The sequence below is a fragment of the Notamacropus eugenii genome, chromosome 4 (genome assembly GCF_028372415.1).
Source record: "Notamacropus eugenii isolate mMacEug1 chromosome 4, mMacEug1.pri_v2, whole genome shotgun sequence".
Taxonomy (NCBI): Eukaryota; Metazoa; Chordata; class Mammalia; order Diprotodontia; family Macropodidae; genus Notamacropus; species Notamacropus eugenii.
The window spans coordinates 80,261,378-80,285,828 of NC_092875.1; the positions used below are offsets into that span (position 1 = coordinate 80,261,378).

At 45.7% G+C, this 24,451-nt stretch overlaps 2 protein-coding genes and 1 pseudogene across 3 annotated transcripts; 2 read left to right on the plus strand and 1 right to left on the minus strand.

Annotated features, from left to right (window-relative positions):
• Positions 1-1,908: 1,908 nt before the first annotated feature.
• On the plus strand, positions 1,909-22,205 carry PIN1 (peptidylprolyl cis/trans isomerase, NIMA-interacting 1). The gene is made up of 4 exons (XM_072602474.1): positions 1,909-2,033; positions 3,668-3,868; positions 19,552-19,662; positions 21,356-22,205. Exons 1-4 carry the CDS (start codon positions 1,976-1,978, stop codon positions 21,463-21,465), a joined length of 480 nt encoding a protein of 159 aa, XP_072458575.1. The 5' UTR covers positions 1,909-1,975; the 3' UTR covers positions 21,466-22,205.
• Positions 22,206-22,281: 76 nt separating this feature from the next.
• On the minus strand, positions 22,282-23,484 carry LOC140500151 (ubiquitin-like protein 5). 2 transcript variants are annotated; one of them, XM_072602476.1, is made up of 5 exons: positions 23,349-23,484; positions 23,054-23,113; positions 22,875-22,958; positions 22,638-22,675; positions 22,282-22,403 (listed from the first exon to the last, which is right to left on the minus strand). In XM_072602476.1, exons 2-5 carry the CDS (start codon positions 23,107-23,109, stop codon positions 22,360-22,362), a joined length of 222 nt encoding a protein of 73 aa, XP_072458577.1. In that variant the 5' UTR covers positions 23,110-23,113; positions 23,349-23,484; the 3' UTR covers positions 22,282-22,359. The 2 variants fall into 2 exon arrangements, with proteins under 2 accessions (XP_072458577.1, XP_072458578.1); XM_072602477.1 differs by having other exon boundaries at positions 23,284-23,411.
• LOC140502258 (F-box/LRR-repeat protein 12-like) lies at positions 23,166-24,226 on the plus strand (annotated as a pseudogene).
• Positions 24,227-24,451: the final 225 nt, after the last annotated feature.

Below are 24,451 nucleotides of genomic sequence, written 5' to 3' on the forward strand. Positions count from 1 at the left end.
TTTTGTGAGTATATGTGTACCACTTATGTATGTATGTATGTATATAATACACTTCTCAGTGTCTTGTTGAGGGTACGCAGAGAAGGAAACTCCTCTGCTTGGTTCTCAGTGACTAGGGCTACCTCCAAGATAACTGGTAACTGAGAGTCAGAATAGTTGCACTTTCACCATAGTCTATAAAAGTGATCTGTGAAATTGTTCAGTTCCTTCCTTTTCTTGCGCTTTCTTTGATCTTCCAAACTAAAATACAAGCAATAGGAGAAAAGAGCAACCTATAAGAAAAGCACATTACAAGCCTGAAATTGAAGATTCCTTAAGTTTAAAATTTGGGCATAGGAGGGAGATTTCCTCAATACTGTCCTGGAAGGCATAAGAGGACCGATAACATAGAGGCTCATCCTGCAAATAAAGTATTGAAGTCATTTGAGGAGGGTGGGAAGAGGTCTGGACCTCTTTAGTTCCACTATTATGAGCTGTGTGATCAGCACAGGTCCAATGTGAAGGGAGATTGTTCAACAGCACCCCCAAAGTGTTTTCATGAGTCTAACAGGTTATTTGAGTGATGTACGTTTCTCTGTTTGCTCATGGACCTCTGTGAGTCCTTTGCATCTTAGGCATTTTCTCTGGTGAGGGAAATCAAGTCTGTTGCATAACTTGTGTTTGAGTGCGAGTTGGAAACTTTGCCAATCAATTAGCATTTATTGAGCTCCTACTATATGCCAGACACTGTGCTAAGTGCTGGAGGAAAAACAGTGCTTATTCCTAAGGAGCTTACAGTCTGATGAGAGAAACAATGTACAAATAACTGTACAAATGAGACATTTGGGGAAACTAAGAGGGAGAACTCTGCCTAAGCTTTATTTTAGAGATTTACCTGGAGAACTCCAAGTTAAGGTATATCAAGGCAAAGAGAGAAATGGACTACGGAGAGTCAGTTCCATAGGATCAAATCTAGTAGAGTGAGCCCAGAAACTTTGAGAGAGCTTCTTGACCACATATCATATCTCAGTGTTTAACACTGCCCTGCTCACTAAACAAATGACTGTGAAGAAAATAGAGCCAGAAAAGACCTGAAGTGCAAAGGAGAAGACTGGGGAGGACAAAGCAGAAGACTGGGCAGAGGCAAAGGCTGGGCAAAGGACAGGACAAGAAAATGGGGATAACCAGAGGAATGCTAGGCATGATCTGGGTGAGGTGCAGACAAAAGGCTGGCCGAGGATAGGGCAAAACCCGGGCAAAGGATAAGGACTAGCAGGTAACCGGACAAGAGCTGGGCAGAGGGCCTGATAAGAACTGGACGGGAACTGGGGAGAGGCAAGATAAGGACTCTGAAGAAGGCTGGTTAAAGTCCAGTAGAGGGCTGAACAAGGATCGAGCAGAGAGCTGGGCAGAGGGCTGCGCCTCCCACTTCTCTGAATGGAACTGAGCCCAGGATGCGGGTCCCGAGCCTGAGCAAAACCATGGCAACGAGGTAACATAGCAACGCGCCCAGAGCATCAGGCCTCCGGTTCCTCTGGGGCTCCAATTTCCCCGCCCTTCTGGTGCTGCTTCCTTACCCGAAGGCCCAGAGAACTGTTGAGAAGGAGGGAATTACAGGTCCAGCAGCCAATCAGCGAGCGGCATTCTTTCCGAGAAGGAGGGGATGCCCTAAAGCTAGAAGCGGAAGTTAAGGGGTGGTCTTTCTATTTGTGACCAATGGCCATAATGAGGAGCGGCCTCTGTTCCTCATTCCACCACTTACGGAGCTGGGCTCGAAGAGGGGTGGGTTAGGGAACGCAGGGTCTGTGGGCGGAGTCTGAGTGACAAGAGGCAACGCCCCCGCGCCTTTCTGGCAGCAAGTGAGGAGGCCAGAGGTGGGGCCTTGCCGTGGGAACAGCCAATCAATGACACGGCCAGGGCCCGGTGCGGGAGGCGTTAAGCCAATCGGTGGGGGCGGCGGGGCGGAGGCGGAGCGGGTGCTGCGGCAGGAGGGAAGATGGCGGACGAAGAGAAGCTGCCGTCAGGCTGGGAGAAGCGCATGAGCCGCAGCTCAGGTGCCACGGGGTGGAGGGAGGGCGCGCTTGGGTCCGGGAGGAGAAGAATGAGTGCGGACACCCCGGGCTCGGGCCCTGCACCCCTTCCCCATCATCCCACGGCCTGCGGCCCTGTAAAGATAGCCCCGCGCGATTAGTTCTCCCCCACCCCCCAGCCCCGCCCCAGGAAATGAGGAGGCCAGGTAACGGGCCGGCCTTGGACCCCCGGCATGGGAACGGGGCTGGGCTCCCCGGGCCCCTTCGTGTCCTTCGCCCTTCCCCATCGAAGGAACCCCAGAACCTGTAAAGGCCCAGGGGCGATCAGTACCCCGTTCCCCCACATAAGAACCAAGGGGATCAGTGCTCTCCCCCACAGAAGGGGGATCGATTCTCTCCTCTCCGAGACCAGGGGTGAAGAGTGCTTTCCCCTCCCCCTCTCCACATAAGGCCCAAATGATCTTTGCTCCCCATCCCCCTGCCCCATATAAGGCCCACGGGGAACAGTATTTCCCTTCCCTCACCTTAGGAGGGTCTGTGCTCCCCTCCCCAAGACCCAGTGATGAGTGCTCTGCCCCCACGTAAGGCCTACGAGAGCAGTGCTCTTCACCCTCCCCCAGCTCCCCTCCCTCCAGCTTCCCTCCCCCCATATAAGGCTCAGGGGGATCAGTGCTGCCCTCCCCAAGACCAAGGGGGATGAGTAGTCTCTCCTAAGTCCGAGGACAGGTGATCAATGCTTCTCATCCTTCTACCCCACATAAAGCCCAGGGTTATCACTGCTCCAACCTCCCCCCACATAAGGCCCTGGGTAACCAGTGCTCCATCTCCCCCCCACATAAGGTCCACATGAGTGATCAATGCTCCCAGCATAAAGACTAGAGGGATTAGTACTCCTCATTCCCCTCCCTTCCTCGCCCACACACATACGGACCAGGGTGATCAGTGCTTCCCACCCTACATAAAGCCCAGGGTTACGGGTGCTCTCCACCACCCTGTCCCATGTAAGGCCCAGGATGATCAGGGGTGCTCCCCTCACGTAAGGCCCAGGGTGATCCCTGCTTCCTTTTGCCATAAGGCCTAAAGTGTTTGGTGTTCCACCCCCATGTAAAGCCCAAGGTGATTGATGTTCCTCACTCCAATATGTAAGGCCCAAAGGGTTAGTATTCACCCCATCCACATAAAGCCTAAGGTGATCAGTGTCCCTCCTCCCATTCCACAAAAAGCCAAAAATGACCCTATGCTCTCATCCCATTCCCTTCAACGCCCAGGGTGACTAATGCTTTCTCTCCTTCCTCCACCCCACTCAAGGCCCAGAGTGACTGGTACTTTCTCTACTCCTCCCCCCTCAGTGTCTAGAGTGACCCAGCCTCTTCTGTGGCTCTGGATGACAGGTGCTCACCCTGTTCTGCCTTGCCCCTTTTATGGTTCAGGGTCATCCCACCCTGTACTTCCCAAGACCCAGGATGACCAGTGGCTTCTGTTGCTTCTATGGCCCAGGGTAACCAGTGCTTTCCTACCTGTCTGCCTTGTATGACTTAGGGTGACCTGTATGCCCTCTGTTTCACCTCAGCCTCAGTGTGTACCCCTATCCTCCCCACTTTCTAAGTGTGTAAAGCCCAATGTAACGTGTGCTACACATTCCTGTTCTGTCTCTGTAGGACGAGTCTATTACTTCAACCACATCACCAATGCCAGCCAGTGGGAGCGTCCAAGCAGTGTGGGCAAGAATGGTCAAGGTGAACCTGCTAAGGTCCGATGCTCACACCTGCTGGTGAAACACAGCCAGTCTCGGAGGCCCTCATCCTGGCGGCAGGAGAAGATCACTCGGAGCAAAGAGGAGGCGTTGGAGCTGATCAATGGCAAGTACTGGGTGGGAGGAGCCTGGGGGGAGACAAAGGGGAACTGGGTCCAGAGCCCAAGCCAGCCTTGGATATGGAATGGGTTGCAGTACCTGGAAAGGAGCACATGTGCCCAGGGCCTTGGTTTGGATTTACTGATGTGGCTTAAGGACAGAACTCTCCCTTTTCCTCTGCTCCCTGACCTCTGTAACACCAAGATGGTCTTTTTGTAACTTTTATTGTCAATGTGTATTAATACCATTTGTTAAAAATAAAACTGATCCAAAAAGTGTCAACCCATGGTCCGTAACTCATCCTCCTTCATACTGCCGTTTAACCGTTAGCATCTTTATAGCAGATAACCTGATGCCAATCTCTCCCTCCCTCCCTTTTTCTAAAAGACCCTGACCAGATGCTGATTCCCTTATGCTTAGCCTACCCTGGGGAAGGAACTCTTTATCTCCAGGTGGGGGCAATGTCCTTTGTAGGCCCCATTTCTTGCTGCAACAAACATTTACAAGGTACCTGTTATGCCTAGCACCAGTGCTATCCTCCTGCCTTGCCCCAAGTTAGGAAGAAGGAAGAGGAAGGTGGGGTACAATCCTAGCCTTACAGAACTTAAGGGAAGCTAGTAAGGAGAAACAAAATTAAAGCACAGAAAGTGGTTTAACATCATGAGGCCACCATTGCCTAAAATGTGGGGCAGACACTGAGTTTCACTGTCCAGGTTCAGAAGAAGAGAGCTTCGTGAACTTGGGATGGGGTTCATGGAAGAGGGTGGGTAGGATTTTAATGAATTAATGGAAGAGGGCAGTCCAGGTGAGAGGAATGACTTGAGCTAAGTTATAGAGATGGGAATGCAGAAGATACGTTTGGAAGGCATTGAAGGAACTGGCATGTGTGTTGGAGAATTCTAGAAGAAAGGCTAAACAAAATTGGGACCAGTTATTGGAAGGCATTGGATGCCAGACTAAAGAGTTATGATTTTATTGTTTAAACAGTGGGAGCCATTGAAGGTTTTGGAGTAGAGGAGGAATGACTTTACCATATTGCTGCATTAGAATTATTACCCTGGCAACATGTGCAGGTTGGATCAGAGGTGGGTAGTCTGGAGCTTATTAGGAGTTAGGAGCCTATTAGAGTACTCCATTGTTCCACAAAGTGTTTATTGAGTGCTTACTTCCTGTGGGCAGGCCTCGGGGTGAATTGGAAGATGTATAAGATCCAATCCTTGTTCTAGAGCTTTCAGGCTAATAGAGGGAGAAAGGGGGTGATTAACAGTTCACTATAATACAAGGTAAAACACAAGTGGATGATAGGAAACAAACCATGTGATGTAAAGAGCTCATCACCTTGGTTTTCAGGCAGAAGCTGGGTGGTCATTTGGGGATGTTGTGAAGAAATCCTGTCAAGGAATGGTTTGGACTAGGGAACCTCTGATTTTGGGATTCTGTGATGCCATGATTCTGAGGAGGGATAGATGGATTAAATTGGGCTTCATGAAACCAAGGGAGAAGAGAATCTCAAAGAGGGAATGGATCGTTGAACTTAACAAATGTTTTTTGAGAGCAGAGATGTCACAGAGGTTGAAGACTGAGAAAAAGATGCTGCACATGATGACTGAGAGGTCATTAGAGGGTCTGCAAAGGTCATTTTCAGGTCAGGAGTACAAAGTTAAGATGGATATTGTCCAGGACAGGGCAGCCAGGGTGGTAAGAGGCCTGGAGAACATGCCAGATGAGGATGAGATGAAGGAACTGGTGATATTTAACCTGGCAAAGGCTTAGAACAGATATCATAGCTGTTTTTAAGTGTTTGAAAAGCTGCCATGTAGAAGACTACATGGTTCTGCTCAGCTTTAGTGGGCAGAATTAAAGCGATGGGTCAAAGTTAGAAACACATTTAGACTTGATGTAAGGGAAAACTTTTCATAATTGAAACTGTCTAAAATGGTAATGGGATGCCTCAGATGGGTTTCCTGTCACTAGAAACTTCCAAGATGGTGGATGACCGCTTATGAGAAATAGCTCACTGGGGATTCTTAGTCAGGTATGGGTTGGACTTGATGGCTTACGAGATCCCTTCCTGCTCTTTAAATTCTGCATTTCTTAGTAGTGGTTACAGCAGCTGCTTTGCAGGGAGTTGAATGAGCAGAATGAATCTTCATTAGTCATAACTTTTAATACTTCGAAAATTATGTGATTTTAGTGACCTAGTTCTTTCCTCTACTGCTGCAGATTATGGTCCCACATTCTCACCTCTCCTCACCTCTTATAGCCAAGTGGTGTGGATATCAAGTCTTGTCAGTTCCATCTCCACAGCACCTCTTACGTCTGTTCCCTTCTATCTGTCCCCAGGTCTTGGCCCCCTCATTCTGGCTGTCATCACCAGACATCTGGATCATTGCAAAAACCTGAAAACAGGCTTTCTTCTTGCTGCCATTTTTCTTCCCTTTCTAATCTACTGCCAGAATATTTTTTATGTAAAGAATCCAGGCTGGTGTCTCCGCCTCACCCCCTCCAATGGGTTGGAGGTCCTAATTTTAAAAGAGACAGCTTAAAGTAGTCAGTAGAGTGCAGGCGCATGTTCAGAAAGACCTGGGTTCAGGTCCTGTCTCTGACATATATTGTCTGTGTGACTATGAGCAAGTCTCTTGACCTCTTAAAACCCCAGGAAACTCTCCAATAAGCTTCTGAGTTGCAGAGGAGGTACATAACTTAGATTGGTAGAAGAACTTTCCAGAAAAATGTGTAAATCTAGTCTTAGCACTCATTGGTCAAAAGTCTGAGGTGAGTCTTTATTGTTCATCCAGCCAAGTTCAAACTCTTGCTTGACATTCAGTGTTCGTACCACTACCTTTCCAGGCTTATCCTCAAAGCACCGTAGCTCATTTGGAGGGGTTGAAAAATGGCAGCAGCTAGGTTTTTGCCCTCAGGCACTAGAATTTAGAAGGTTCTGAAGTTTTAAAATAGTGATTTTAAAAGGTTGTGCAATTCAAAAATTTGCATCTCTTAATTGACTGCATGTGGACTCCTTCAGTAGCGTAGAAACAATTGAATTTAGTGCCTAGGTCTGAGGATCCACCTCATTTGATCTGCACAGCCATCACTCCAGATAGGTATGAAAGATGTTGTTATTACCCCTATTTTACAGATGAAGAAACAGGCTTAGAGACATAAAGTAACTTGCTTTGTGTCATAGCTAAAAAGCGTTTAAGGTAAAATTTGAACCTGGATCTTGTGTCTCCAAGTCCAGCATTCCATTCACTAGACCATGCTGCCTCCTGTGGTTACCAAGAATAATTATTTTAAAAGAGGAAGCTACCAGATGGCATACATTATTAATAGCAGCTATCTGTGAGCTACTATAGTAGCTAATTCTTGCTCCCACTCAACTGAATGTGTCTTAATTACTTCTTTTTTTTTACATCACAAATTACAAAGTTGATTTGAGGGCACATTTTGTGCTGCTTGTTCCAGGTATCAAAATTGCTAGTTTTGTCTCTGCTCACTCACCCACACCCCACTTTCAACACACTGAGTTCAGACTCATCCAGTGCTTTGCCCATGACCTTGCTCATGTTCCCTGTGCCTGAGATAGTTTCCCTTTCTCTGTGCCCATCCACCTAATCTTTTTTTAATTAATAGTATTTTATTTTTTCCAGTTACATGTAAAGATAGTTTTCAACATTCCTATTTTATAAGATTTTGAGTTTCAAATTTTTACTCCTTCCCTTCCACCCCACCCTTCAAAGATGGCAAACAGTCTAATAAAGGTTATACATGTGCAATCATATCCACCCAGTCTTTAAAGCCCAAGTCACATGTTATTTCTTTCATGAAGCTTTCCTTGTATCCTGCCTTTGCTTCCAGTATTAGCAAATTTACCCCTCAGACCTCACTTGTTTTGTGTCATGGTCATACATTTCACAGATTCTCAGAATTAAAAGGGACCTCCATGACTCTCCATTCCAACCACTACTTGAACAAGAATCCCCCTTATGTCATTTATGATAAATGGTCATCATGCTTTGCTTGGAGACCTCTGGTAAGGAGGGGGAACCTGTTACCTCCTACAGTAAACCCATTCCAGTTTTGGAGAGCTCTGATTATTCAAGTTTTTCTTTAATCAAGCCGAAATCTGTTATTTTAGACTTCTATCTATTAGTCTTAGGTCTACTCTCTGGGACCAGGCAAAATAAATTTTAATCCTTCTATGTGGCTGCTCTCAAATTTTTGGAAATGGCTATCATATACCCTCAAAATCTTATCCTCTTCACTCTGAACATCATTTTCACTTTGGGTCTGGCCGTATCTACCATCTCCACCTGACTGTTGCATGATTTGGGGGGCCCTTCTTCATTCTGACTGGTTTCCTTTTCATGTGCCTCAACTTCTCAATATCTTTACAAAAATGTTCCAGCTAGATCTTAACACAGACGATCTAGATCTGAGGAGAGCAGCATCCACATGGCTCTTTTAGTCCTGGACACTCTCTCACTGCAGTCTTCCACATTGCCTACATTTCCTGATGTTTCTCTCTTAGAAAACCATCCCTTTTAACAAAGCATAAAAAGGACCACAGGGGCAGCAGCTAGGTGGTGCAGTGGACAGAGCACCAGCCCTGGAGCAGGAGGATCTGAGTTCACATGCTCAGACACTAGCTGTGTGACCCTGGGCAAGTCACTTAACCACCATTGCCTACCCCAAAATAAAACAAATAAAAAGCAAAACTATTGAACACATTGGGGAAATGTGACACCTGCAGTATTCCATTCCCATTGTCCCTGTCTCTGTAGAGGAAGGAGGAATCCTGTGTCTCTTCTTTGTGGCCAAGCTTGGCTATAGTTTCACTTTGGATTGTCTTGTCCTTTCCAGTTACAGTGTTGTAGTAATTGCATATGTTGTTTTCCTGGCTCTCCTTACTTCACTATACATCAGTCCATACAAATCTTCCTATGCATCTCTCTGTTCATACCATTCATTGTTTCTTACAGCGCAGTAATATTGTTACATTCATATACTCTAAAGTGTTTAACCATCTCCCAGTCTGTAGGATTTTCAGTTCTTTCCTACTACAAAATATGTTGCTACAAATATTTTGGTATAATATGTGTGTGACCTCTTTTTTTAATTGCTGCTTTCCTCAGATTACATACCTAACAATGGAATCTGTGGATCAAAGGTATGGATGTTTTAGTGACTTCACTTAATTCCAAATTGCTTTCCAGAATGGCGGGACTAGTTCACAACTACCCCAGCAGCATGATCTGTTTTTGATGAAGCCTTTGTGATCATGACTTTCTTTCTTTAGATGGTTACTAACCATCTTTTTTAATAGTAGTTACTAGAATTTTAACAGAAATTAAAGTCAATCTTACTGATCCACAGTTTGCAGACTCCATTCTCTTCCCATTTTTGACAGTTGCCCTCCTGCCATATAGCACTCCTGTTCTCTATAGTCTTTCAGAATGGCTTAGCAATTATTTCTGTCAATTATCTAGATCCATAAATGTAGCCATCTAGGCTTGTAACACATATCGGGGTCACCTAGCCAATCAACAAGCATTAAAGAACATCATCTTTTATGTGTCAGGCACTGTACTAAGTGCTGGGGATACACAGACAAACCATCCATGCCTTCAAGGAGCTTATAGCCAGAGAGGAAAGAAAGGGAAGGGATGTAAGGAAGAAGAAAGGAAGGAATGAATCATAGAAGAAAGGGAAGAAGCAAGAGAGAAAGAAAGAAAGGGAGGAAAGGAAGGAAGGGAGGGAGGGAGAAAGCAATAGAGAAAGAAAGGAAGTAAGGGAGGAGGGAAGAAAGAAAGGAGGGAGGAAAGGAAGGAAGCAAGGGAAAAGGGAAGGACAGAAGGAAAAAGACATAAAGTAATTTTGTGGGGAATTTCTAGCAGCAGGGAGAATTAGGAAAGGCTTAATTTAGAAAGTCACTCTTCTGCTGAGCCTTGAAGGAATCCTAAGAGGCAAGGGGGACAACCATTGCAAAGGCATGGAGACAGAAAAATGGAGTGATATGTATGAAGAAAAGTAAAGAAGACAATTTATATGAACTGCCTTGTGCATGAAGGGGAGTAAAGTGTAATAAGCTTGGAAAGGGAGTTACTGGAGTATATCGAGTACATGAGTTATATAGTTAAGAGTCCAGGGGTGGAGAACCTGTGGCCTCAAGGCCCTCAAATGTGGATGGAATCCAAACTTCAAGAGCAAATCCTTCAAAGGGCTGCACTTGAGAACCTCGAGGCCACAGGTTCCCCACCCCTGTTAGACCTAGCAATGTAAAGGCAGCAGTGTAAAGGATGGATTGCAGTGGGGAAAGTCTCTAAGCCAGGGAGACCAATTAAAAGTCTGTTGCAGTAGGCTAGGCAAGAAGTGATGAGGCTTTGATCTAGGGTTGTTGGTGTGTAAGTAGAGAGATAGAGATGTTATTGAGAGATATTGTGGAGACATAAACAAGAGTTGACAGCTGGCTATGTGGGATAAAGTGAGGAGTGAAGGATGACAGAAAAGAATGACACAGAATTCTATGCCTGAAAGGGTAGTGGTGCCTTCAGCAGAAAAAGGGAAGATCAGAAGAAGGGAGCACTTTGGATGGAAAAATAATGAGTACTGTTTTGAACATGTTGAATTTGAAATACTAGGGGTTGTACAGTTTGAAATACTTCATAGCCAGTTGGGAATGTGGACTGGAGCTTAGGGGAGAGACTAGGGCTGAATACAGGGTGTCCCAAAAGTCTTAGTGCAATTTAAAGCTATTTAAAAGCTGTATGAAGATTTATAGGACACCCTGTATATAGGTCTAGGAGTCATCAGCATAGAGCTGATAATTAAGCCATAAAAGCTAATGAGACCATCCAGAGAGAGGAAAAAATAGAGAGAGAAGAGAATGTCCAGAACAGAGCCTTGGGACACACCCACAATTAAGGGGTATGAATGGCTAATGATGCAGCAGAAGAGACTGAGCAGGAGCAGTGAGATCAGCCTTAAGCACCTTACACTGTGCCAACAGCCAGTCTCGTGGAGGAGATAACATTCAAATAACTATATTCAAACAAATTGTGTAAATAGGGAATAATTTGTAGAGGGATGGGACTAGAGTTAAGAGGGATTAGAAGAGGCTTCTTTTAGAGGATGGGATTTTAGTTGGGATTGAAGAAAGCTGGGGAAGCCAGAAGTAGGAGATGAGGAGAGAAAATATTCCAGGTATGAGGGACAACCAGTGAAAAGAAAGAACTGATGGGATCTGAATGCACATCGAAGTATCCCATTTTTCACCTTTTTTTTTTCATGTTTTTTTGGAGGGGGGTTGTGTCTTCTTTTACAACATGACTAATATGGAAATATGTTTTGTGTGATTGCACATGTATAACCTATATCAAGTTGCTTACAGTCTCAGGAAGGGGGTAGATGAGAGAGGGACAGAGAAAATTTGGAACTCAGAATTAAAAAAAAGGTTAAAAATTGTCTTTATATGTAATTGGAAAAAAAATATTATTTAAAATTTATTTTTTAAATGTCTGGAGTGGAGAGATGGAGTGTCTTGTGCAAGGCACAGCAGGGAGGCTGGTGTGATTGGACTAAGGAATATGTAGGAGAAGGTATAAAGGTGTAAGAAGACTGGAGGGTTGTGGGGAAGGCCTTATGAAGGGCATTGAACACCAAACAGAGGATTTTTTTTATGGTGCTGATAGGGAGCCATAGAGTTTATTGGGGGATAGGGAGATGATCAGATCTACACTTTAGGAAGATCACTGGCAGTTGAATGGAGGATGGACAAGAGTGGGTAGTCTTGAGGCAAGCATACCAACCAACAGATTATTTCTGTAGTCCAGACATAAGGTGATGAGGGCCTGCACTAGAAAGGTGGCAATACTGGGAGAGGAGGAAGTGTATGCAAAAGTTGTGATGAAGGTCATATCTATAGCCCTTGGCAACAGATTAGATATGGGAAAGTAAGGAGTCTAGGAGAACACTTAGGTTGCAAACCTAGGTGACTGGGAAAATAGTCTTGCCCTCAACGGTACTAGAGAAGTTTGGGAGGGGCAAGGCGTTAGAGTAAAGATGATGAGTTTAGTTTTGAATGTGTTGAGTTGGAGATGTCTACAGGACATCGAGTTCAAGATTTCTAATAGCAACTGGAGATGAGAGACTTGGAGGTCAGTAGAGAGGTTAGAATAGGGTAAATACATTTGAGAATCCTCAGCACAGCATGATAATTGAATCTATGGGAGCCAATGAGATCACCAAATGAAATAATATAAAGGAAGGAGAGAAGAGGGCTAAGAACAGAACCTATGGAAAATCCAGTTAGCAGATGTGACTTGGATGAAGATACAGTAAGGAAGATTGAGAACAAGCAGTCAGATAGGTAGGAGGAGATCCAAGAGACAGTGGTGTCCCAAAAACCTAGAGAAAAGAGTATCCTGGAGAAAGGGTGATCGACAATGTCAAAGACTACAGAAAGATCAAGAAGGATAAAGATTTTAAAAAAGCCATGACCTTTGATTAGCAACTTTGGAGAGAGCAGTTTCAGTCGAATGATGAGGTTGGAAGTCAGATTACAAGGTCTAAGCTGGTGACTGAGAAGAGAGGAAGTGAAGGTGATTGTTGTACATGGCTTTTTCCAGGACTTTGGGTGAAAAAGGGAAGAGAGATATAGAATGCTAGCTCTTACTATATCTTTATTTAACAATGACATCAACTCCCCACTAACCATTTTTATTTCGGCCTTTCCAGTTCTTGTAATATTGTATTTTGTAGCTGTCGGTATTCATCTCCAGTAGACTGTAAGTTCCAGGAGGACAGGCACTGTTACTTAAGTAAAATTTGTAGTTTGTCAAGCACAGTGTTTTGCACATAGTAGGTTCCTAATGAATGTTTGTTAAATGAATAGTAAGGAACTAGAAGCAGTGATCATACAAGTTGGATGGTGAGTACAATCCTTTCATTGGGGCATTAGGGCAGAGGGAAAATTATATTGTAATAGAGGAGACTTGAACACATTTTTAGATGGAGTGGAGAAAGGAAGTGGAGAGGAAATGACTAGAAATGCAAGAAAGAGGTAATGATTGATAGAATGAGGTTCTGGAAGAGATAGGAGGAGACAGAACCAAGAACATAGGATTAGCTTTGGTTAGGAGGAAGACATGCAAATTCTTAGTGGTGCCCTATTTTTTCTGAGAGCTTTCTATTTTTTCAGGTATTTTGCAATACTCTCTTCCATATATTCCATATTCCTGCTAAACGGGACTCTGACTTGCTTTCCATACTCCATATGCTGTCTCCCAACTTTTATGTATTTTTGCAGAGTATCCCTTATACCTAGAATGGACTCCTTCCTCATCTTAGCCTTTCTGAATCTTTCTAACTATTCAAGAGTTGGCCCAGTTGTTCCCTCCGTGAAATCTTCTCTGATCCCCACTGCTGAAATTGTTCTTTCTCACCTTCAATTTCCCTAGAAAACTTTGCCTCTCTGTTGCTTCCATTACATTCCATCTCCAATTATGCCCATTTGTGTACATGTATTTTATACTTGTCTACCCTCCTGGATACTACCCTCTGATGTTACCATTTTTATATTCATATTCCCAACATGTAACACAATACTTTCTACATTGTAGTAGGCACCCAGTCAATGTTTGTGAATTTGAATTGATTGAAGAAGGGTTCCTTTATCCTCTCAGTTGGTAAGGAAGGAGGAGAAGATGGGTGAAGATAGAGAAGTTATGAGGTAGAGGAGAGAATTGAAGGGCATCCAGCTATGTTACTCTAGTATTTTTGGTAAAAGGATAAAGGTAAGAGTCAAGATTTAAGGTGGAAGCTTAATAATCAAAGAGATTTGGAACAGTCAGTAAGTTTGAGTATAACACAGTTACCAAATGAGAAACAAAAGGATTGCCTAGGGGCATTGAGCTGAATTTGTGGTATGCTTGGCATAATTTGTGGCTTGCTTTAGCAGCACATTGCAACCCTGGAAGAGCAGAGGAGGATGGTGGGATTTATCCAGGATTGAGAATCAACAAAGCAGGTATGGTGGATGAACAAGGCAAGGAAATGATTCGAGGACTCCTGCAGGAGTGGGCACGTTGTTGCAGTGACTGACTGTGGGGTCCAGTCTTCATTGGGGAGGCAAATGAAATAAGTTGTTTCCCTACTTCCCTACTTCTAGTTCTTTCCCCCTCCAGTCCATTCTACATATCAATGCCAGAGGACTGAGAGAGAAGAGATTTGACTCGACAATGGAGGTCAAGATGAGAACAAAAGGAGGAAGATAAATAGAGGGACAACAGAAGTTCTCTCCAGAGAATGAAGTTTCAGAATCTTGGAAGAAAAGCAATTCCAAGCAATGATGAGGTCTATGATTGTGAGTGAAGTGGAGTAGAACCAAAGAACACTAGAAAAGAAAAATTAGAAGATGTTTTGCTTTCTCTTTTTATCTCAGTTGTCATCATCCTATTCACTCTAGGCACTGAATTAGTGATTCATTATTTGTAGGGTAAAGAGGAGATCAAAGAAGTACCCTGGGTATCATTAGAAGAAAAAGTAGAGTCAAGGAAACTGATGAATCTGGTTTGAGACATACTGAGTTTAAGGTGCTTGGGGTCATCTAAGTAGAAATATGCAGCACATAGCTGGAAATGAGGGCTGGAAACACAGATTAGTTAAGTCTTAGAAGTAAATATTTGACTCCTCACTCACTTGAGATGATAGTTGAAATTGCAGGAGTGAGTAAAGATATCAGAGAGCAGGCACATAAACAGGAAGAGTGAAGGACTATGGATTGAGTCTTTTAGCTACTTTTTGGGCACTTGATTGACTTGACCAGTTCTTGGAATAAATTCATGTTAGATGTGGAAGAATTTTTAGAGAATATCTGGTCCAGTCTCAGTACAGTTCAACAAATAAATATCATTAAGTGGTTATGAGCAAGGTACTTGAGGGAGAGCAGGGGTCTGGAAGTGGCATTGGGGAGCAAGGAGTAAGCTGATTCTGCCTCCAAACTCTGTGAGGTAGGGGAGTGAGTGAAAGGAGTAGAGAGAAGGAACAAGAGTGGCCAGCATTGGAAAGATCAGCCAGAGATTTGTAGCCCTCAGAACAAAACCAGGCTTCATTTAATGTAAGGAGGTAGAAGAGTATAAAGGGAAAATTAAAAGATAAAGAGGAATTAGACAAAGGAACAGATTTCATAGGGTACCAGTAAGGGAAAGTTCACTGGAACTAGAAGAAGGAATGGGGTAGGCTGAAGAGGGATGAGAATATGGGGGAGATGAATATTTTAAGTGGGCATTGTCTCTGAATGACCCGGCTTAGAGAAACAAAATGGTGGCATTTTAAGCTGGAAGACTGGGTTAGCCTTTAGATAAGGGAAACCATGAGCAAGCAGTGATGTTGAAAGGAGAAACTTCTAGAATTACAGAGGCCTAAGGTTCTCTGTAAGATGTTGGGGCAACATGTGCTTTCATACATAGTCTTTCACCTTACAGATGAGCAAACTTATTTGTCCAAAGACCACTGGCTAATAATGGGTAAAACTAATCTGCCTTCTAGTCCAGTTCCCCCTTCTCATTGGCTTTCCAGAGCTGAGAAGCTTGTATTTTGACTCTTTTCCTTGTGCAAAGACATGAGGGTCCACAACACCACTATAGGAGGATAACGGTTGAGAATGTCTTGTCATAGGAGGCACCCCCAGAGTGGAACCCCAAGCACCGCCATTGCTCTTTGCCCTCCCATGGGAAGTAGAACCAAAAGCCTCCTGTTAAGACTATGGGGACACATGGCCAAAGTTTCAAGCATGGAATCTGTACAATTGTTAAGAAAGAAAAATGACATGAAAATGATAAACCCATGATCTGTAATTCATCTTCTTTCTGTAGCTAAGTATAAGTGCTAGTGCTTCCCATCTGGAAGATTCCAGTCAATCAGTCAAAAAGCATTTAGTAGTCATCTACTGTGTGCATTATCCTTAGTACTGGGTCTACAAAACCGAAGTTGAAACAGTCCCTGTCTTCAAGGAGCATATGTTCTATTGGAGGAGACAGCGTATCAATATGTATACCAAATGGATACGAGGTAACAGAGCACTAGCAACTTGGGGATCCAAAGGCTTCATGTGGAAGAGAATACGTTGTCTGACAGAGATGATGGACTTAATGGGTAGAATGAGACATACATTTTTGGATATGGCCAATGTAGGAATTTGTTTTACTTTACTATGCATATTTGTTACAAAAGTTTTGGGGTTTTTTTCTTTTTTACTGGGTAGGAGAAGGAGGTAGGTGAAGGGTGAGAAGGAGAAAAAAATAGATGCTTGTTAATTTTTAAAAAATAAAATTTAACAAAAAATGTAATATTTGAACTGAGTCTTGAAGAACCTATGGATTCTAAGTAGTCAGGATAAGGAGGGAGCGCATTCCAGGGTAAAGGCATGGAGGCAAAAATGGAATGCAGACTGTGAAGGGCAGAAAGGCCAGCTTGACTGAGTTATAGAGGTTGTAAAGCGGATCATTGGGATCCTCAGGGATCCCAATCTATGTGAACACGTTCAATGAGGATGAGCCTACTTCCTCCCAATTAGGCCCATTCTACTTTGGAACAACTCTAATTGTTTGGAAGTTTTTAATTACATGGACCTTAAATCTCCCTCTCTACAACTTTCACCAATTGTTCCTAGTTCTGCCCATTGGAGCCAAGTAATCTAATCTCTCTTCCACATGACAGCCTTTCAGATTCTTGAAGATCCCTGTCAGGCCCCCTCTAACTCTCCTTTCGTCCAGTTCCTTCCAGTGATCCTGGGCATGTTATCTAGTTCTCTTTTGATCCTGGCCACCCTGCAACTTGTCTGGCTTTCCTAAAGTATGGTGCCCAGAACTGAATGTGGTATCCAAAGCAAGGTCAGATCAAGGCAAAATCAATTCCCAAGTTAAATGCTAATTACTCCTGTTGTAGAAAGCTAAATCTCCTTCCTTCCTGCTGGTGTGTCTCACTTGTAACTAATCTGTCAGCCCTTTGGGGTCACTTTAGGGTTCTTCCCCCTGTCTTCTTTCAAATAGAAGAGGCCCAGGAACAATGGGACTTGGACCATGACATTAGTTGCATGAAGAAGGTCATGGAATCTTGTGGTTTGATTTAGAATGAGGAGGGGGAAGGGAGGGGGGAACCTGTGGCCTTGAGGCCTCAAGTGGCCCTCTAGGTCCTCACTTGTGGCCCTGTGACTGAATCCAAACTTCACAGAACAAATCTCCTTAATAAAAGAATTTATTCTGACTCAGAAGGCTACGCCCAAGGACCTAGAAGGCCACATGTGACCTCGACAGGTTCCCCACCTCTGGTTTAGGAGATCTCCCAGGAAGAATTCACAAAGAACTGTGGATTCAGAGCCCTATGTTAGGAATCAGGAGGGCCAAATTCTAGTTGTGGTCATCGTTCAACGTAGATGTGTAACTGGAACAAATCACTGAATGTCTCTATCCCTTCGGTCCCCTAACCTAGGAAATAGAGATAATACTTGTACTTTGATTTCATTCCATTGTCCTAGAGATAAAATGGTAATGGAAAAATTAAAAGCACTGGAGAATGTTGGATATGGGTGTCATTCCATCCTAGTTGGCTCCTGGATTTATCCTCATTTCCTATACAACTGCTGTCCCTGATTAAACTTGGGGTTAGAGAATCCATTGAATCTTGATGTTATTCATTAATCCCTGTCCTACTTTCTCAAGGGGAACAGCCTAGGCCTGGAAAATTGATGCTACCATTTTCTTTGTGGTCACCTCTCTGACCTCCCAACTGTGGTGTTCTGGAAGAAAGCCATTGGTGATTCATGTCTTGGTTTGAGGCTGCTTTTTGTTAACAACGTTGTCTAAGAATCAGCTGTCATGTTTAGAGTGCCCCTTCCCTTCAGGAAGCAGGTCTATGTGTTTTCTTGGTTCTGGGAATTGAACAGGTTTGGCTGTAGCCTCCAATGGACTTGAGAGTTTCCAAACCCTCTCTTTCCTCTCTCAAAATGGTTCATTCCTCTCTTCTAGCCTAAGGACAACCTTACCCGCTTTGCTTTAATTTTATTGTTGCTTTGAAGATGAGCCATCAAAGTGTAGTCCCAGGGTATGGTATTACCCAATGTCAGGTACTAAGCTCATCTGGTAAAGGCTTCTGCTGCTCATGCCTCCCCAGGAGGGGCTATAGTTCACAAAGGAATTCAGCAGCAGCATCTACCACCACTGCATTCCATAGCACATGTGCTCTTCCCCATTCCCCTTCTCATTCTCTCCATTAATCTTCTTTGCTGGTCTACCTCCTACCTTCCCAGAGGTGTCAGGTTCATGGACAAGTTCAGAATATCATTACCGGGATGTGGACGGTGAAGGAGGGGGGCCACGATATGAACAAATGGGGCAGGAAACAGGACTGCTGGGTACTCTAGGCCTAATTATAATGTAAGAGTGATGCATCCTTTCCATTGAATATAGTTAGGAACAGCTTGCCAGGGCAATGGAAAGGGAGGGTTTCCTGGGGGGCAATATTAGCCTTAAGGTAACTCATGGAGTTTTGTATTTTACAAAGGCCTCATTCAAGTATTGTTTTGGCCTCCCAGGGACCTAGTGGGGTAGACTGGGCAGAAACTTTTCACCTTGTTTTGCTAATGAAGAAATTAATCCAGCAATTCAGCAAATATTAAGCACTCAGTATATACAAGGCACTGCACTTCTGGAGATAGACAAAACCAAAACACTTCCTGCCCTCAAGGAACATATATTCTGTTAGATCAAGCCTCATTGAGATTAGTTCTGCCAATTGCCTAATTGCTGTGTGACCTTGCAAATTACTAACCCTCTCAGAGCTTTAGCTTCCTTTAACTGGCAGCCAAGGTTCATAGTGGATAGAGTGCTGGACTTGAATTTAAGAACTAAGTTCAAGTCTCATCTCAAATACTTCCTAGCTTTGTGACCTAGGCTGGTTGCTTTGATAGTTTTCTCATCTGTAAAATGGGGATAATAATAGCACCTACCTTGCAGAGTAGTTGTGAGGATCAAGTGAGATAATATATATAAAAGTATCTTGTAAACCCCAAAGCAGAGAGAGGTATTAACTCGATGCAGCCCATAGAATTCCCCAAATCCGATGAAAATATAATTGGGAAATGTTTAATAAAATAAGTAAAAATACAATTCAACATAGATAATGTTAATCTGTAGTTTTCTAATTCACTATGTGATTGCAGGGATCTGTTCTCTCTTAGTTTGGCAGCAGTGCCTTAAAGCGCTATGTAAATGTTAGCTATTATAATTATCTTTGTAGAATGAGGGGGTTGGGCTAAATAGATTCTAAGCTCTTTTTCAGGTCTAACCGTTATATAATTATTAGAATTCCTCAAGGTCACACAGTGAGTTAGTAAAAGAGACTCCTGACTCTCTCCCCAGGGCTGTATCTCATTGCCACCCTTTGGCCCTTCTAGATAATAGAGGAACTGGGTTTCATTTCTTATCCACCCCTGTCTTCCCAGCTCCCAGCTGGCCATGCCTGGACCCACAGAACAACTATTATTTTCCCAAAATCTTCCCCCCAAATGCCCTTTTAAAGAGCATCTATTATCAGTTAGCCTTTTCTTGTGTCAAAGCATGCTTTACCCTGCCCCCACTCCATTTCTGCTTCTCTTTTTTTGATTCTTCACTAATTTGCCCTCTGTGTCCACAGGATACATCCAGAAGATTAAATCAGGCGAAGAAGATTTTGAGACTTTGGCATCGCAGTTCAGCGACTGCAGTTCAGCCAAAGCCAGGGGGGACCTGGGCACCTTTGGAAGAGGTATGTCATAATTGGTTATCAGGATGCTTATCAGGTCTCTTGACCAGGTTAGGTGTCCAGGGTCCAGCAGGAGGCAGGAATGAGATGACACAAAGTTCAGGACTGGCTATAAGTCCAAGAGTTCTCAGATGTCAAAAGCACTCAGACCAAGGTCCAGATGGAGATGTATAGGAGAGCCTTCCTTATCAGAGGGAGCAATTTATTGACTTAATTTTGGTTGACTCTGGAGAGGTGGCTTCTGGCCAAACCTCCCAGAAGAAGAGGCCTGTGAGCCTGGACTTAAAGTGAATTGGGGTAAGGTAAATGAGTGACCAACACTAGCTCCAGGAAGAAGAATCAGTACAGAGACCACAGCATGGCTGAGCAGAGCCAGAGGAATGTACACATTCTGGGGCTAACCCTGCCACATGAGGCCCAAGAACAGAGAGAAATTGGACAGGACTCAGAAATAGAAGTGTGCTAGAGTGGAAAGAACACTGAGTTTGGAGTCAGCTGCACTCCAGCTCTACTGCTTACTACCTGAGTACTCTAGGACAAGGCATTTGACTGAACTCTCTGGGCCTTGGTTTCCCTGTCTGTAAAAGGAAAGGGTTGGCATTTCTGGAGTCCCTTCTAGATCTCATGATTTGAAGAACTGCTTTCTTTTCTCCCCCTTCTCTCTTCTCTTGGTGTTGTATCTCTCTTATACCCCAGGGCTTCAGCCAGACTTCACAAAGATGGGGCCCACTAGCTGGAGGCACACCCAACCCCAGCCCATTTTCCAATAGCATGGCAGTGGGGTGAGTAGGTAAATGCCCATTCAGGAAACATGGTCTCTTCCTCTTTAACATAGGTGGGTGAAGGCAAAGACAAAGGATCCTGATGCCAGGATCCTGGAGACCTGTCTTTTCTGGCAATTTACATCTGTCTCTATTTGAGAGACAGGGAAATCTCAGATCCCCACAGATTCTAGTAGTGCTGCTTCTATCATAAAGCAGTTTCTATGTGACCTGAAACAATCACCTTCAGGAGGAATCCTCCTCCTTAGCCCTGGCCTGGGGTAACTTAAACTCTGATGTGAGTCAGGGGCAGGACTAGATAGGGCTAATGAAATTGTGGGATAAAGAATGCTGTTGGCCTTGGCTGTGGTGATCCAGAGAAGGTAGGAATGATAAATAACCTAGCAGGTGCTGAGAAGTGAGTCCAGAGAGATGAGTTCTGAAATGTGACTTCAAAAATGCCCTGCTGCTAGCTACTGGAGCTATCCCTCATTGTGTCTCTTGGATTTTCAGACTCTCCTTAATGACACTGCCAACCCAGACCAGAGTCCCCTCTGCCTGCTGTCTGAGCTCTGTGACAAGGACCGTAAACTCTGGCAGATGGATGGGGCATTTGGAGAGTAAGGGGGAAGGGGAATCAGCGCCCTCTTTAGGATTGCTGTGATCAGCAGTGGTTGGTTCTTCAAATAACTATATAATAGCAGGATCCGAGCAATAGTTGTCCCCCCTCACCCGTTGTTGCTTCACCTTTTAAAGCTTGTTACCCAAGCAAGAGCCAGAGTGACATAAGTACCTGTAAAGGCACAGTCCTCTCTCATCGCATTCCACTCTCCCTTCTTCCTGGGCTGTTTACTGTGTCTCCAGCCTTCATCTGACTTCCCTCCTAGACATTGTCCATATGACCTAGGTCTTCCACACTTCCTGCCTTTCTCTAGGTCAGATGCAGAAGCCATTTGAAGATGCCTCCTTCGCACTGAGGACGGGTGAGATGAGCGGCCCAGTCTTCACAGACTCAGGGATCCACATCATCCTTCGCACAGAGTAGGAGTGCCTTGGGTTGGGGAATCAAGGGCAGGGGAAGATTGACTTCTGTTCTGCCTGCCTCCAGACTCTCTCCATCCAGTCTACAGCTGCCTCTAAGAGCTAAGGTGGCCCCAAGGCATGGGGGTGGGGGGCAGGCCAGGGTTGGGGAACCCTTTACTTCCTATTTGGGGGCATCTTTTCCATTTTGTTTCAGCCTTGATGGTTCCTCCCTCTGAAAGGTCAGTGCTGGGACCCCGAGTATTGCTGGTGTCCCCGCCCCAGCTGAAAATAAACAATATTTATTGTCCCCATACTCTCAGAGGCAGGGATTGGGGTGAGGATGAGCCCTGATTTAGGTCTCCTTACCTCCTTCTCCTCCTCACTACCTGAGGGCTTCTGTGAAATCACTCCAGTGTGGTCAACAATGGCCCCCACCCAGCTCCACCTAACAGCCACTCTGGCTTCCATTTGGTCTGATCCTGCCTTCTGCATCTTAAGGAATTATGGGTCAGTAGCTGGAAGGAAACCACTTGGAAATGAGAGGGGACCTCAGCTGGGAGGGGAAAGGACCTGGGTTATCCGAGCTCCTGTTGCAGCCAGAGCATCTTGGAGGGAGACTAAATTGCTGTTTCTGCTGCATTGCTTTGTTTAGTTAAAAGAAAATCAAATCCTCAGCTTTAAGGCCAATGCAAGGCAGTTGTATAGCTCCTGTTCTTATCCCCTGGCTGTCCAGATGTCCCCTATTAAACCTTGTAAACAAGATTCTGCTGTGTCTCATTACCTCCTCCCCACCCCAGCTTCACAATAACCAGAATTCACCACCAAAGCACACAGCATAACCAGTATTGAAGTTATTTTATTAGACTTTTAAAAAGGGAAGAGACATGCAGATTTGTGGAATGGGGTGTTGCTACCCCTATTGGTAATAAAGCTCCAGGTTCATTCCATCGTGGATCTCATCTGGGAGTATAAGTCAGAGAATCTGAACAGCTGAACTGCAGGCCTCACCAGTCCACCCCCCCACCCCCACCCCAAACAGGCTCTCTCTAAAGCAATCCTCCTAATCCCTCCTAGAGTTAAGCTCTTTGTGTTCCTTAAGAGATAGATCAGCAGTGTTGGGGAGGTAGAGATAGGATCTGCACAAATAACTCCTCAAAAGCTCAAGTCCCTTCACAATTGTTAAATAAAGGATACAGTCCCCCAGAGTCACATGGTCCTTGAAGATTGTGTACCTGGGATGGAGAGAAAGTTAGTCCAGCAAGAGGCTCCTCACTCCCAGGCCTCTGTAATTAGCCACGTCTGGGGAGCCCCATCATCTTCCATTTTCCAGAAATGGGGATCATGGACTGAGCTGGCCCCGGGGGCCCAGGGCTGCCCACTGGGAGGGCAGCTCAGATCTAGCATGCCTGAGTCAGCCCTGCCCGCACTCACCATTTCTTCAGAACAATCTTGTTCCAACGCGTGCCTGTCTGAGCCGCGATCAGTTTCTTCAGGTCTCCTATTGAGTCGTCAGTGCTGGGGCATATGTTAAGGCAAAAAGAAAGGGGAGCGGGCGAGCCCTGCCCATGCCCATCCCTCCCTCCCGCCCCGCCTTCCCACCGATAGGATACTTGCACTTCACACGGACCTTCTTGCCCAGCCGGTCGTTACACACAACCTCGATCATGGCTCTGGGGACCCCAAAGGACCTGATCAGTCTGAGGGCGGGTCCTTTCCTCCAGTCCACCCCAGTCCCTGCCCCTCCGCCGTGCCCGGCCAGCCCCTGGCCATCCCCACCCTCCCCGCGCCGCCCCTGAGCTCGGACATCCCCGGCCTCCCCATCGCCTAGCCCCGCACGGACCGCCGCGGCCTCCCAGGGTCCCGACCCTGACTCGCGCGGCTCCCCGCTCAGGGCCCGGCCCTCACCCGGGACTCCCGCAGCCCCAGGCCGCTGTAGCTCCTGCCTCACAGCGCACCCACTACGACACCGCTTGTCTGCGCTTTACGGCCGCCGGAAACCGGAAGCGTCTGTCCGGGTTGCGATGGCGACTACTTCGTGAATCTCTGAGGGTGGGGCTGCAGTCGTGTGCGCGCCCCCAGGGCTGGTTTTCCCCGGGGAGTAGCCCCTCGAGTCTGCCCCACCTCGAGCCCCAGGGGCTGGGCCGGATCCCGGCCTTCTCAGACCTGCAGCTGCGGGCTCTGCCTCGGCAGGGGGCGCTGTGCTCCCTGCTGCTCAGGGTCACCTACAGGGTGCCTCCCTGGCCGGCCTCGGCCACCTGCGGCGGCTCGAGCTGTGTGCATGCTCCCTGCCTGCCTGCCGATGGGGCCCTGCGGCCCAGAGTCTGGCCCTGCGGCCCAGAGGAGGCTTCCTGCCCGGACCTCGCGGGGCTCCCAGCGGGGGGGCTGGCCAGCCTGGTGGACATGCAGGCCCCAGAGATCCTGGGCCTCCTGGGCCCACTCCCTGCCCGCGATAGGCTGTCCGCCAAGGATAGCCTCACTTTCTGCCTCCGCTGGCCTAAGCTCAGAGTCCTCAGCCTTCAGGGTGTGGGCCTGGGGTCAGCAGATGAGGCTCTTCTTAGGGAGGCGCTGGCCCCCTGCATGGTCACTGAAGGCTGGGGACTGGAAGGCCCCTCCCACCTCCACTCAGACACCGGAGGTAGTCAAAAGAATTCTAGATTCGTAGTCGGGGGACTAGGATTGAAATCCTGACTGTGTGATCGGGAGTTTCCTTCTCAAAATCCGAGATTTTTCATCTTTCCATAAGGAGGTCTCTCCTTGCCCTGAATCCCATTTTCCGGATCAAATATCGGACTGAGTTCTAGGGCTCTTTAACATTTGTACTTTGGGGTAAAAAGAATGGAAAGGGCCCTGGTCTCCTTGGATCTTTGACCCACTTGTTGAACAAATCTTGTACCCCCCACTGCTGATTTGTGCTACTTTCTTTGATCTCCAGACTGCTTGTGGTTACCATAGTAAATCAATGAACAATGATGAAATCAAGTCAAGAAGCATTTAAGTACTTAATTAAA